General features: G+C 37.7%; 1 protein-coding gene across 1 annotated transcript; it reads right to left on the reverse strand.

Annotated features, from left to right (window-relative positions):
- Positions 1–231: 231 nt before the first annotated feature.
- On the reverse strand, positions 232–8,489 carry LOC107084775 (zinc finger protein 281-like; the record flags this gene model as incomplete). The annotated part of the gene is made up of 4 exons (XM_015374779.1): positions 8,359–8,489; positions 4,782–5,217; positions 682–783; positions 232–355 (listed from the first exon to the last, which is right to left on the reverse strand). Coding segments are annotated over exons 2-4 (613 nt in total), but the record flags the coding sequence as incomplete, so codon positions are not given.
- Positions 8,490–15,207: the final 6,718 nt, after the last annotated feature.

The raw sequence follows: 15,207 nt of genomic DNA on the forward strand, positions 1-15,207 counted from the left end.
AATTCTTTTCTCAAAAAAAAAAATAAATAAAAAATCTTGGAAATTTAAGAAGGAAATATAAAATAAAATAAAAAAAACTAGTAGTAGAACATTTCTCCCAAGATAATGGCTAAAAAGGTAGGAATTTCTCAATAAGCAGATGGTTGGAATCATTTGAGTAGAAAATAGCTCAAATCATCCCATAAATAATTTTAATGAAAACTGATCTTGAATGATGAAGAAAGTGTTAACCTGTATGAATGAGGACATGTCTGCGCAGGTGATAGGAGCTTCTGAAGGATGCATTGCAGTGTTCACAGATGTGAGGCTTTGTTCCTGGAGACAGGCCGCCACCGTCTGCAGCCATCATAGAATGCTGTTTGAATACAGAGAAAAGCAGATCTAGTCAGAGGGGATGGCTAAATCCCAGGTTAGCTTGTTGCGATTGATACTTACAGATAGAGCTGCACCTTTCAGAACAAGCATTGTGTTTAAATGGTCAGGTAGTTTAGAAAAGTCTGAGCTGACATTAAGCTATAGTGGAAAGACAATCAAAATAATAACAAAGGAGTCCAAAGTTGTGTCTAAATAATCTGAATATTTTACAAATTCACTAAATAAAGATTTTATAGACTAGCAATGAAAAACAAAGAGGACTGAACAGGACCCACAACACTAAGAAATAGATAAAGAGTAGCAAACCTTTGCCTCACTTTTCTTCTTTTTAGGTTTACCCTCATGCCCATCACTGTTTGACCTCCGACCTTTCCTCCAACTGGCCTCTTTTTCCAACTGATTTGACAGCTGCGAGGATGACAAAGGAAGAGGGAGAGGGCCGTGAGAGCAAGCCGCAACAAGGAAATCACATGAAAGAAGGTTAAGGTTCTCCAGTCAGAAGCTGTTAAGGAAACAAGTCTATATTTGTAGCTCGTGCAAAGAAACGCAACACTCCGACAATCTTCCAGACTCATTGAGGAAATGTGACCTGAGTGGGTGGTGTAACAATCTCAACTGATTGAGGCATTTAAAATGATAACTAGGCGGCTGGATAGCAACTTCAATCCAGAGGACGATAATTCGCTCTTTCTTCCAGACGTTATCCAGTCTGAACATATGGAGACTGAAGGAACAAATGCAGGCACACCTGCTCATCCTAAAAGCAGCCAAATGTTTGGAGTGAAAACAGGTCCGACTCATAAATATTAAGTCAAAAATGCTGTTTAATCTGCTTAAAAATAAAAATTAGGACATACATGAGAGAAATATGACTGAACTTAACTATTAAACAACAGTTAAATAGTAACCCGGAATCTTTGATTTAGGTTTTTAAAAAATGAAAATTGCTTTAAAACACTTAACTGGTCAAAGTTGAAAAAAATTAAGTCTGAAAGCAACAATCTATTGTGTTTAAACCCAGCATAATTTCTTAAAAAACAAAACAAAAAACTTGCTTAAAAAAAGACAATCATTAAATCTGTTAAATATTCAGACCTCATGACCTCTGATGGCTTACTATTGTTAGCAGAGTGTGGATGTGTATATTTCTGTTTGAATGAGCACAAAAGACATCTGAAATGAAGTGCAAACTCAAACAAGACAGCTGCGTCCTTGCAAAGACGTTCTCATTCACGCTGTGGCCAGATGACATCACCCTTCTGCTCAGAGAGAGAAACTACTTTGCATCTGAAGCCGGCAGGAGATTTATGTCTCCATACGTTAGATTCTCACAGGCTTCTGGACGGCAACACAATCATCATGCATCGCCGGCTCGGGGATAAAGGTGGAATCGCCAGAATAATAATATTCTATTCTCACTTTTTTCTTTAATGTATGCTGAAGAGTGCAGCTGGAAAAAAAATCTAATTTTCAGAGAAAACGGTGAAGAGCTCCATGAAAGAGTATTTTTTTTGATTGAAAGACAATTCAATGAACTGCTTTATTTCAAGTTTATGAAAACATTTTTGGAGCACAAACCTGGTTTTAGTGATGGAGACGTCTCAGATTTAAGCTTGTGTTAAACCTCTTTAAGATTTTGTTGATTCATAATTTCCCTATAGAAAAAAACTCCTATTTCGAAGAATAATTTGCCAAAATGTCCTCTCCAATTCAGATGGATCAGTTTATAAATGAGCAAAGTGAGGAAAAACCCCGAGAAATAAAATAATAAGGTTTTTCTATTATCTGTTCTGGTTGTTTCAGCTGAGTTAATTTTGACTAAGAGATGGAGTTTTGTTAGTTTTTCTCAAATTAATTTAAGATTAAGTATTTTTTTCTGGTGCTTAAAAAATGTTGATGCCAGAGTGTTTCTTAACTGGATCCAATGAACAACCTAGGAACTAACTCAGAGCTGAAGCATTAAAAAGCTTTTAGCTAGCCCGTTTTGGATACTCTCTCTGTTTTATCCTAAATGTTGGTGGAGAACTGAAGTGCATGGAGACATTTTATCAACCCAAATTATTTTAATCATCTCAGTTTTGGGGATTTACTTTAGTCCCCGTTTCCTAACAAACCCAGAGTTAGCTTTTTCTTGTTTTAACTCTAATTAGCAGATAATCTTTCACTGAACAGTTTATCCTCCTCCTTCTGACTCTTAATTCTGTGCATTTTTTTGGGCCAAAGCATCATGATAATTACCTTCATACCAGGCGCATCCTAACCAGGAGGTTGACTGGATTTTGGACAGAAGACCAGACATCAAACAAAGGCTACAGATATGATCTAAAGACACTTTGGAGGACACTCTGGTATTTTAGCTTACAAAACACTTCAGGACTTTTATACAAAAGCAACAAACATACTTTTTAAGTCTCATCTTGCCATACTTCTTGATCCTTTCAAATAGTTTTAAACTTTAATTAGGGATGTCTTGATTCTGTATCGATATCGAAAATCAGTCTGATATCAGCCAAAAAACGAGACCTGGAATATATCGAATCAGATCTCCAAAGTAAGCATGCAAATAGAAACAATCTGCTTCTCTTCGTTTCTGGTTAAAGTTTATGTTACATATCAGGTATTAATAAATCAATCAGTTTTTTAAGTTATATGATTTGATGAAGTTTTCTCTAATGTTAAGCAAAACAAAATAAGCATTTAAAGAATGCACGATTTATGCTAATATTGTATCAGGTCAATTTCACTTTTGGTCAAATCTCAAAGCTTCGATATCTGCATCGTACTGGAAATGAAAAAGATTGTGTGGAAACACCTCTAACATCCATTCTACGTATTTAGAAGCTAATATTTACCTGGCAAACGACATGGTTTGTAAAAAGGTTTGCGAATTCACAAAATCCTGGAAATACATCTTTCTAGGAGCAAACAGGTGCATCAGCTTGATGCAGAAATGTTTCGTACCCATGAAATGCAGGGACATATGTGACATCAACTTGTTAACTAGAGGCAGAAGGCTATAGCAAAACAAACATGGCTGCACTGGTTCGCGCTGGAATACCCTCCATTTCTTTTTGAAAAATGAGTAAAAGGACGAGGTTCTTAAATTTGTGGACTAACTCCGTCAGTTGTGAAACAAATAATGTGATATGTCACAGCTGCTACTGCGATTGGCTAAAAACTTGACATGGGAGACAGGTACCCAATTAGCTTGAAGAGTTGTACTGAATGCCCCTCACTTTTGTGGCTGATCGATGCTGCAGTGGATAGCAATGCTGCCTTGCAAGAAGCTTCTGGATTTAATTCCTGGCCCACAGTATTGTCTACATGGAGTTTGCATGTTCTCCCTGAGCATGCGTAGGTTCTCTCCGGGTACTCCAGCTTCCTCCAACAGTCTAAAAACATGACTGTTAGGTTAACTGGCTTTTTTCTAAATTCTCCTTAGGTGTGAGTGTGTGTGTGCATGGTTGTATGTCTGTGTTTCTCTATGTTTGCCTGCGACAGACTGGCGACCTGCCCACCCTGACAAGAACTAAAGCAGGAGAGAATGCATAGATGGCCCCTCAGTTTTGTAAACTCTTTTTACATTAGGCCTCCCAGATGGAAACTAGTAAAATTCCACATGAACAACACATATTAATCTGGCTTATGCCAGATGGATGGATGGATGGATGAGGGGCTACAAAGCAATTTTAAACTAGATCACTGGCACCAAGTTTGCCTAAATCCAACATTGTTCCCAACTATTTAGCGAGCTATCAGACCCCTCTTGAGGCTTTTACCAGCCCTGGATTACAAAGGAGGCCATAAGCATAGCTTAAATGTAATGTCTTGAGTTGCATTTGAATAGATTCTCCCTGTAATGACTCACCCACAGCCATTGTCATTTATTCATTGTGTCCACTGTGGGCTCCTCTGCAACATTTTTGTTAAAACTGATAATTTAAAACAATTTTTATATTAAATTTAGGTTCAGGTAAAATATTGATTAATACTTGAAATTAACTTAGAGGGTTTTTTTATGATGCTCTTTCTCCCTCACAAATTTTGAAATTCCTCTCTCCTACAGTAATACAACACACTTTTTATTTAGGACATAAGTTTTTTTTTTTTTTTGCCTTTTGTTCATATATGAGGTCAATTTACTGTTTTTATTACTTTAAATATATGACAAAAAAAAATTTGAGCATCTTCCACAGATTCCAGATGCAAGGTTGGGGATTAGGGGATTATAAATTTTAACAATTATTAATGAACATGCACTCCATTGTCTCACTACAAAAATCTCATCATCAATGTAATTATTTTCTCAGATGCTTTACCTTTTATCAATAGAAGGGATTTAACTTTCAAAGCAAAGCATTTAGTTTTAAACCACATCTTTCCACTGGTCTGTCATTGGTACCTACATTTCCAATGTTAAGGTCGCACACCAGCAGCTTCTGGTCGTTACCAACAGTCACCAGCTCCCCGCTCTTCCCCAGCCCTCCAGGGTAGAGCGGCAGGCGGTAATCGTGCTCTGACTGCTTCTCCTGTTTGATGCCCATGGCATGAACAAAGTCTCCCCCTTGGAGGCAGCCCTGGGAGCCCATGCTGCAGTCAGGAGACTCCCGCTCCTTCTTCAGGATCAGATCTTGAGGTGGAAGTTCCTGCATGACGGAGTGGGCCGACAGCCGGGTGAAGCTGGTTACCGGAGGAAGATGGCTGAACATTATCATGCCGGCTCCAAAGTTGGAGTCCATGCTCCCGTTGGAGCGCAGGAACTCATTCCCTAGTTTATCTTGAATGATGTTCATACTGATGGCTGGTGGGCAGGAAGACTAAGGGGCAGAAATCAAGTTTATCCTAAGAGAAAAAAAGAAAAAAAAGAGGAGCTGATGTTTATGGCAACAATAACATATTTTGGATAAGCTGTGTAAAATCAACCCGTCCGCAAACAATAGTTTAGGAGCCAGTTAAGCTTGGTCTTCAGGAATCAAAGCCGTGGCCTCTGATCTAACAACGATGTGCTTAGTCGGATTAAACCGTCAGTTTGTGGGTCAACAAAGAGCTGGTGTCTGGGACATGCGAAAACAAGGTGAAGGAGCAAAGGAACCAAATTCTGCCGGGTTAAGTAAAGTGTCTGTTTCTGGACAAAAATAAAGACACCATGACTATGTTCCAAACAACATATGAGGAACGACGGGACTGGGGCTGCCTTAATCTGCATGATAGAACGTCTGACCCAGTCATCCTATTTGTACCAGCTTATCTGTGAATGAGAGTGCATACAGACTGCATTAAAACCACTGTTTATCAGATAAAGCAGCGACAGCATAAACAAATTGTCTAACAAGAGGAACAACAAACATCTGCAGATGTTTTTGCAACATATGGTATTAAACGTTTTACTTTTGGGTTATTTTTATGCTTAAATAAAAGAAAAGAGTTGTCTGTAAAACTACCAAAGGTCTTTGGGGTTATTAAAAGTAATGCAGCTACAGTCGCAGCTTAAACAATAGAAAACGAGGCCTGACTGGGCTCTGCTTGCTGCTGGTTTAATACTGCGCCATTGACAACCTCTATTTTCATGAGAATTGAGTTCTGATTGTCTAAAGGTGATGTAACACTAGCCAAGACTCCAAAGTGTCGCACTCTTTAGCCTTTCCCCGATGTTTAATTCTCTGTTTACAGTCATCTACAAAGAATGCTTGGATAGCAGTTAGGCTTTTATTAACTGTTATTAATGTGAATCCAAGCCAAAAAAAAAAAAAACTCAACTTTTAGAAATGCGTTTTTTAGATTGATTTTTTTACCCACAGAGCTCAGATTTTCTACAGTGAAATATAATATTCATTAGAAAAAAAAATAGGACTGATATGATATGTAGTCTATAACGTTTTGTAATCACATATCATTACATGACCATGTGCTGCAAGCAAGGTACCGTCTTTGAAACTTGTAAAAGCAGACATCCCAAGTCTCCTGGAAGTTCTGGGAGTCTCCCTGATATAGATAGTTGTTCACGGATGCCCGCGAGTCGGATAAATTATCCCGGATTTTAGATTATTTGAGGTGGAGTTTTTTTATGTGAGTGAGAGCGGGCAGGCAGTATGATAATTCGTGCACCATGTGTTGATTAGAACTACTTTGATTGCGCAGACAACAAGATAGAGCAGGGGTGGGGAGGAGGTTGTCTATGAAACCTGTGCAGCGTATCTGTTCAAAGCGATGCTCTGTTCCACCAGCGTTCCAGGTGACTGGTTGTCAGAGAGCGCTCATTGGATTGGATCAGCCCGATAATTTTGGCGTTACTCTCTGGCAGTCATCTAGTTAGCACTCAAAGCTGTGCATCCTGTGAAACAGCAGAGGTTCAACCTTCGAGTAAAAAACAAAAATATAGTATATCCACGTCTAGAGAAGGTGAGGAACAGTGGCGGATCAAGACCAAATGTACCAGGGGCCATGAGGGGGGCAGCATGCTTTCATGGGAGCACAGAAAAGCATGAAATAAAAACAGGGCAAGAGATTCAATGAAGTGAAATTTCTTCTCAATGAGGTTCAATAAAAATGCTATTTTTTATGAGGTGAATATACATTTATAATTTAGGAATTTTACATTTTTTTTGACTTAATTTAACTTAAAAATACTGTTTTCTATAAATTTGAATTCAAGAAAAACTGTTAATTCATCTGTAAAAATTAGAGCATTTTTTATTTGCTGTGGGAAAAAAACAAAACATTTAACAGATGAAAACTGGGATCCTATCTCAATCCCACTGACGCTATCACCTTATTGTTTTTGAATAATTAGTAAAACAGAATTTGTTATAAAAAGAATGGAATAGATCCAAAGGACCTATCAGTTACTATGTCTGTTCCAGCGCATATCGTCATTAGAATTTCTCCCTGAAATGAGTTTTTGGAACTTGGTATGTCTGTAAAAGCATCTTTAATGCACCAACACATTTTAGAAATTACATTTTTGAAATGTCTTATTGAAAAAGACAAAGATATAAAGAATTGAAGTGTAACATATAATAAATCTAATTTACAAGGCATGAAATTGATTGAACGGTTTTTGAACAATATAAGCAGCACATAGCTCTAAATAAAAAGGGTTTAATTTTAACAAAATAAATTAATCATGCACAATCTGTTAAAAATAATATCAGAAATCGAAAGAAAAATCAAACTTTTAACAAATTTGCCAGGTCTAAATTGAAAATTTTGCGAAATTGTTAAAAAAAAAATGAGTCAATAGCAATAAAAATATATATTTTTAGGAAGGCTGCATTCAGATGCTCCCATCTCCAATGCAGCATTAGCAGCAACACAGCCTGATCCACAACAGCTTAGTGGAAAACAAGAGCAAACAACACAGGATTTACTTTAACTTCTTTTTCTCTTAGGTGTATTTTAGTGGGTGAGCATAGGGCTGGTAACACAGCAGATCATTCACAGGCTGGTTGGATGTAAATTAGCTCCTCTGCTAATCGTTTGGGCTCAGCAGTTTTCAGGGGCCCTTCTTTGTGATGCCAATAATTAATATGGCCACAAAAACAGCAGCTCATTTGCTTTCAAAGACGCCCCGACACATTCACAACCTAACTTAAGATATTTTACCCAAACAAAAGCAGCTGAAGCTGCATATACGGTATTTTAGTTTTTACATATTTAATTAGAGTAAGTTATTTAAAAAAAATGGACGAAATAAATTTGGGGCTAAAAAAATAAATAAATAAAACACAAAAAACTGAATAATTAATGTATTTTATTATTTTTTAGCTAATGAGTTATTTAAGTATTTAGTTGTGTTTTCTGGGCAGGACTGACCCAAAACCAAACGGCCCAACTAAACTCAGCGAACAATGATGCTCGTCTCGACAGGAGGAGCGGCTAACTTAGCAGCAGCTAACCTCTCAGCGCTGCGCTGGTTTATTCCGTTCATAACGAGGCTATAAACCACAGCATCCTAAAAGATTAGCTTGTATACAATCATCTTACCGGTGCAGGACCATGATCCGCAGCGGCGGCTCGCTTATTTTACCCCCAGAGGCTCCGTTTTTAAAAATCTACAGCCCAAACATTGTTCTCCTGCTGCAGCTGGTTTCTTCCATCTTGACCCGCGCGGTGCATTCTGGGTATAGTAGGCAGGAGGTGTTCAGAGCAGAACCCCAAAAACACGTTTTGTCTTTTGTCGTTTTTGTGGGGGGGTCTGAGCCGAAGATTCTGCAAAAATTGTAATAATCGCCACAGTCTCGATATATAGGTACTTAAAAAAAAAAAAAAAAAAGTATTTTGTTTTAGAATTCTGACTTTTTTGAAATCAGAATTCTGACTTTTTTTTCTCAGAATTCTGACTTTAATCTCAGAACTGACTTTATTTCTCAGAATTATGAATTTTTTCCTCAGAATTTTGACTTTAATCTCAGAATTCTGACTTTTTTTCTCAGAATTATGACTTTAATCTTAGAATTCTGACTTTAATTTCATAATTTTGACTTTAATCTTAGAATTCTGACTTTATTTCTCAGAATTATGAATTTAATCTCAGAATTATGACTTTAATTTCAGAATTATGACTTTAATCTCAGAATTATGATTTTTTTCTCAGAATTTTGACTTTAATCTCAGAATTCTGACTTTTTTTCTCAGAATTATGACTTTAATCTTAGAATTCTGACTTTATTTCTCAGATTTATTACTTTAATCTCAGAATTATTACTTTAATTTCAGAATTCTGACTTTTTTCTCAGAATTCTGACTTTCATCTCAGAATTCTGACTTTTTCCCATATTAAACTGAAATAAGTTACCTTTTCATCCAAAATTTATCATGAGCTAATTTTCTATATTTATGCCGTTATAAGTTTAAGCTGCTGGTGGACATAGGGGCCACATTTCATCATTCTGTTTTATTCCATCTCTATTCACGCATTCTACAGTATTTGTTAGTTTTACCCATAACTTTATGTATTTTATTTTCTTGTCATAGTAGCTTCATCTAGTTTCCTCCTACTGACTATGACTCCATCCTGGAATTAAATACCACCTAGGATCCTGCCATTGACGGGTAATTGACAGCGCTAAGATGGTCCTCCTGATTCTGATTGGTTGTTTTTGGTCAGTAGTGCTGTATTGTTGTCGAAAACAATAGTAGCTCAGATTATCTTTCTCTTATATTATGCTGTCACAATAAAATTAGATAGTCTTGGCAAATATATAAAAACATGTTTCTTTCATAAAAGTTTTTATAAAGGTTTGTCTTTTGCCTGAAAAATACATAACCTTGCCCCTTTAACAGTTTATACAGCTCGCAAAAATATCATTTTATTTAGACTATTGACACTTTTTTGAGAAGTAGAATGACAAAGTCTCTACATATTTTTTTATAGTAAAGGTTATTCCACATCAAGTTTGTCATTGGGTAGTTTTGAAATAATAAGGCAGTTTAATGTTGTGTTTTTGCAACAGAAAAAAGTAGCAACTTGGAATTTTTTTAGCAGGACGTTAGTTCGACATTAGAAGCAGGAATAATGAGAAAATTAGTGTGGCCAGTGACAAAGTGGAAAGCAAAGGAGTAAGTCACCATTGCAATAAAGTAAGAGAAGAAGGATCTTGTCATTGTAAGTTTATTCAAAGGCAAAAAGCATTTCAGGCACACTTCAGAGTTAGCCACTCTGCAACAAGTCTTTATACACCTTTCATCATATGGCAAAACAATAAAGAAAAGCAGATGTGGGGAGGTAAAAAGAAAACAACCCTGAGAGAGGCTTCTCCTTCCAGGATCCAGGCAGAAGAAAGATAACATTTTGTGGGTTCCAGAGGAATTATACTGCTTCATTCAAAATGCAAGGTCACTGAATTAAAGCATACATGTTCCTCTGCTATGTAAAATAATACATGGTCATACACAAAATTTTGGAACATTTTGTGCATGACCATATATGTCTCTGATGCCTGGTCTGATCACTTATTTCACACACCTGCTTAGGATCGCCCAGTGTGTACTGCACCTGGAACTGTGACCCGACTCCATCTTGGATTCTCCTTTGGCATCTCACCAGATCTCTGACCTCCTGGCATGTCACTGGTACCGACTTTGGCTTCTTCCTCTGTCTACATTTGTCTGCTCCACTGGAACCATCCTCTATCTCTGGATTCAGACTGAACTATTAGACCTGGTTAGTGGCCTGCACGTTTGTGATTATTCAGTTCTAGAAAGAAGTGGTCACTAACCTGCTGTCTCCAACCGCAGAGGTTCCTGCCTTTACGCCAACACCGCTTACTCCAATTCTGTTGTCAATAAATGTTCTGAGAAATCTGTTTGTCCACCTTGATTACTGGGTCCTTCAGTTCTGAGCTGGACACAAACACACACACACCAACACGCTTATTCAATTAAAGGTCGATGAAATGAGCCAAAATGTGAAAAAGTTCAAGGGTTAACCTCTGCAAGACACCAGAATCACCTTCATGTCTAAGGAGAAATTATTTTTAATTTATAGGCCTAAATTATGTATTTATTAAAAGTGAATCAACTAAATAGCAGTTTTAATAAGACATTGCCCAAATATCTGTAAAGACAAAAATGTAATGATGACACTTTTACCTAAGAAGTAAGTATTAACTGTGTAAAAAAAAATATAAACTGTCCTGATTGTTTGATAGGAACTAATGAGAATATGATGCCTAAATGACAAGTTTCTGTTTCAAAAACTCTAAGTATGTATGAGTAAAATATATAAGTAAAAGCAAATACAGCATTCACCACAACTCTTTCTTCATATAAGAGTCATCAACTTGGCATTTAAACAAAACAGTCTTATAAAAGTCCACCTTTTGGTCTCAGTACAAATTAAGTGAGTGAACAAAAACCACTGTCTCTTTGAAATTAGATCAGTCAACCATCGTCTTTATTCTCTCAGTGATTTGGGGTATATTTAAGAATTCATTAACCTAACTTGTACAAACTGCACTGCAGGCATCATTGCACAGATCTTTAGGTGTGGTGTAATTAAAAGGAGGGAAAATCAAGACAGGAGGAGGGTGACTCATCTCTTTATCCATTGTCCTGGAGGAATAGCTAAATAAGAAAAAAGAGCAGAGGACAGTCAAGTAACTGATTTAATGACAGGGAGAAAATTGGAAAAGGCTTTTTAAGGGCGGCTTGGATATGCCATAAATTTAGAGTCTGTGTCCAAAAGATTGATTTTAAGTAAACACCCTTTTGTAAACTGAGTCTTGTAGGCTTTACTTTACTTTTTCACTATCTAAAAATCCTCTTGTAGATTAAAGTTTAAGATGACATCTTAATTACAGTGGCTTTACAAGGTATCCATACCCAATGCTTATTTTAACATTTGATCAAATAACCACAAATCTAATCTGTGAGGTTATGTTTAAGATCACACAAACAAGAACCTTTATTGTGTAGTATAAATAATAAAAAAAAAAAGCTGGAAAGTGCTCATATGAATTCGGTCCCTATGCATCAGTGTTTTAAAATGATAACCTTAGCTGCAACCTAAACTAAATTTAGCCAGAGTCCTGTGGAAAAACTTGTAGGAGGCCACTAATATTTATTCCTCTGCAAAAACTATAAGAAACAGACTCCATGAGGGTGGTATGAGGGCCTTATGCCCCAAGTGGGTCCTGCCCTTACAGCAGAACCATTAGCAATAGGCCCCGGTTTTGTTCTGATGCATGACAATGCTCTACCGCCTGGGTTGAAGTGTGTCCGCAGTTCCTGCTAGATTAATGCAATAGAATTAATTAATAGCCCCTTCATAGACCTGAATCCAGTCAAACACATCTAAGAGGTCATGGAATCAATGTCATCCGAATACAGCAAACTGGTGAGGACTCTTACACTATAGCAGAAGTGTGTCAGCAGTTACCATGATAAGTGCTACGGTATATGAATAGTGCCAACATTAATGAAGGAGCTAGGAAGTGAAGACTGAATGCTTCCTATCAAAGTTCATTAGCACAGGGACATCTCAACATTCTGATCCGGTGTTTAGGATCCATAAGCAATCCTTTGTATGGCACCATGTACAACATACAATAGGCACAGATCACCTCACGGAAATAATCAAAAATACATTATATTTTTTTGTGTGACACATGTTAATGGACACACCTTCATATGTTTATGCTACATTGTTTTTTGTAATGGAACTTAAGCTGTTCACTACAGTTCTATAATTTGCGTATTTGTATGTTTTTCTCAGAGTGCTGTAGTTCTAGGAGGCAAGCATCATCCACACACCATAAAGTAAATGCAGCTCCAATGCAAATGAATTCCTTCAATTGGTAACAGGTAATTGAATCGAATTAATACAACTTAATTTATTACATTTATAAGTTGTAACCAGGCAAAATTAGTTCAATTACTTGTTGCAAATTGAAGCAATTAATTTAAGTTGGAGCTACATTTTCTTTTTAGAGGGAATGAGCATTTTCGTCACATAATTACATTCAAACATCTAAAGCGTCTGAATCCTGCACAGCAGTCTGAAGTTCCTTTTTTACATCCGCTACCACCAACCAATTTAAGGTTTATGCAGGGCTAACAGCAAACAGATTCAGAGCACAGTAGCCAACCAACAGAAAATTATAGTATGTAATTCCTGACTCTGTTATTCCATTTAAATGTCTTCTCCTTGAGGTTAGCGGATTTCATCTTTCGTAGTGGTGCTGAAGCAGTCTTTCATGGCTTCCTCAGCCTCCCCAGACCATTTCCTTCCTGTACGTGGTAAAACTGGTTCTGTGCGTAAAAGGGGTTTATACACAGGCTGGAGTTGAACTGGGTTTATGATCCTAACTACACAGGGGGTGAAGAGGTGATGATCTATCCCTCTGTAAAATTTACATTCAGTAATTCTAGTGTTTTGTTATCCTTGGTGTTGCAGTTAAGATACTGATTAGGGACAGGGAACATGGAGTACAGGGAGCAAGGTTAAAGGTCAAATATAATGCCAGATTCACTTCATAAACATTTTGTAACAGTCATCATTCCTGAAGCATGTGATTCACAAATCCAAAAACTCTTTCCCCACTCTCATTGCATTTCTCCACCTCTTAACTAATGTGTTCTCAAAATGCTCTGTTTTAAAAAATCAGGCACTTTATGATGTCATCTGGGGAAATAAGCAGTCCAAAACGGTCCATAGCAGCCTATTGTTGAAGCTTTGGCCTTCATCTTATGCATTATTCTGTTCTCCAAGGCTATCGTTCGAATTCTGACTGGTTGTCATGGTTGCGGGTAGTGGGGACGCGGCCTTCGGGAGGACGGGGGCGTGGAAAGCCAAAACATTTTGTCCAGAGGAGACTAAGGAGATTTTTGGTAAAGCTGTCCGGCACAAATGGCAAAAACATGCTCTGAGGGTCTCATTGTAAACATTTTTTTATTTTCAAATGTAGAATAATACGGGCCCTTTAAGCCGGGTGCATAGGCTTTCAGAGGTTTGACCAGCCACTCATCTCTCCCCAGCCCAGTCCAAATAGCTGCAAACCTGCTCATCTTGGACGACTGCTTTTTATTGTGCCCACAACTGAATATCTCTCAGTTCCCCAGATGACTCCATGAATCAGCCCCCTCCCTTTGTGTCTTCTTCCACACTCCATGAGGAACACACCACGAAGGATTGAAGTAAAAAAGGTTGCAGGTCCTGATGGCCTCACCTCCAGGCTCCTGAAATGTTGCGCAGATCAGCTTTGGGGCATCATGCAACACATCTTCAACACTAGTCTGAATCTGAGGAGAGGACCATAGCTTTAAAGACTGCACACCTAGATGACTTCAGCAGCTACAGGCCAGTAACTCTATGGTGTCTCCGCAATGTTTGATCTCATCATAATTGAAGAACATTCTGACGACATCAATAATCTTCTATGGCAAGATATGTTGGAGTAGCAGCTTGTAGCTGAGAGGAAGAAGATGAATAGGCTTATAAAAAGGATGTGCCCTGCCCAGGGATTCCCAGAAGTGGCACAAAAAACATCACTGTTAGGCAGTTTTCCAAGAATTATTTCGAGGAATATTTCAAATCCAGACATCTATTCCATCAGTTAGATGTACTTCCAAAACGTTTATACTATTTTGTTCTCAATTCAATATCCAGTGAAATATTAAATAAAAAATTATTTTAAGCTGGAATATTTCATTCATTGGGATCAAGGATTTGTGATTTAACTTTTCGCTTTATTTTGTAGAGTAGTGTATAATATAGTACACTACAGTGTATACAGTGTAGGGTTGTCAAAAGTATCGATACTCAAAAAAGTATTGATACTGAAACATTGTATCAGGATACAATACTCGTTTTTAAAAGTATCGATACAGTGCTACCACCACTGGCACCTAAGCAGTCATTCATCTAAAGTGCAGAATAGAGGACAATGCACTTTCAGAACACTGTGTGATTGAATAGTTCTGTGCACTTTTCAGTTTCAGACTTCTTTTTGTAACAGGTGCAGCTGCTGAGAATTATTTTTGTTTCTTAACCGGTTTGGCTAGTGTCATTGTTATGTGTGCAAAGCATAGCCAAGGAAGGAACACTTAATTTAAAATTTATAAGTTTTTTATCAAGCTTGTTTAATATTGTGCACAGCATACAACCTCATAACTTTGTTCTTAGTGTTTATTGTTATGGGGCGACAGTGGCGTTGGATGTAGGAGTTTGCCCTGAAATCGAAGGGTTGACGGTTCAAGCCCCGACTCCAACTTTCGGTGTCGTTGCATTGTCTACTGATGGTGGTCAGAGGGCCCGGTGGCGCCAGTGTATGGCAGCCCCGCTTCTGTCAGTGAGCCCCAGGGCAGCTGTGGCTACAATGTAGCTTGCCACCA

The sequence above is a fragment of the Cyprinodon variegatus genome, unplaced genomic scaffold, assembly GCF_000732505.1.
Source record: "Cyprinodon variegatus isolate N-32 unplaced genomic scaffold, C_variegatus-1.0 Scaffold109, whole genome shotgun sequence".
Lineage (NCBI taxonomy): Eukaryota > Metazoa > Chordata > Actinopteri > Cyprinodontiformes > Cyprinodontidae > Cyprinodon > Cyprinodon variegatus.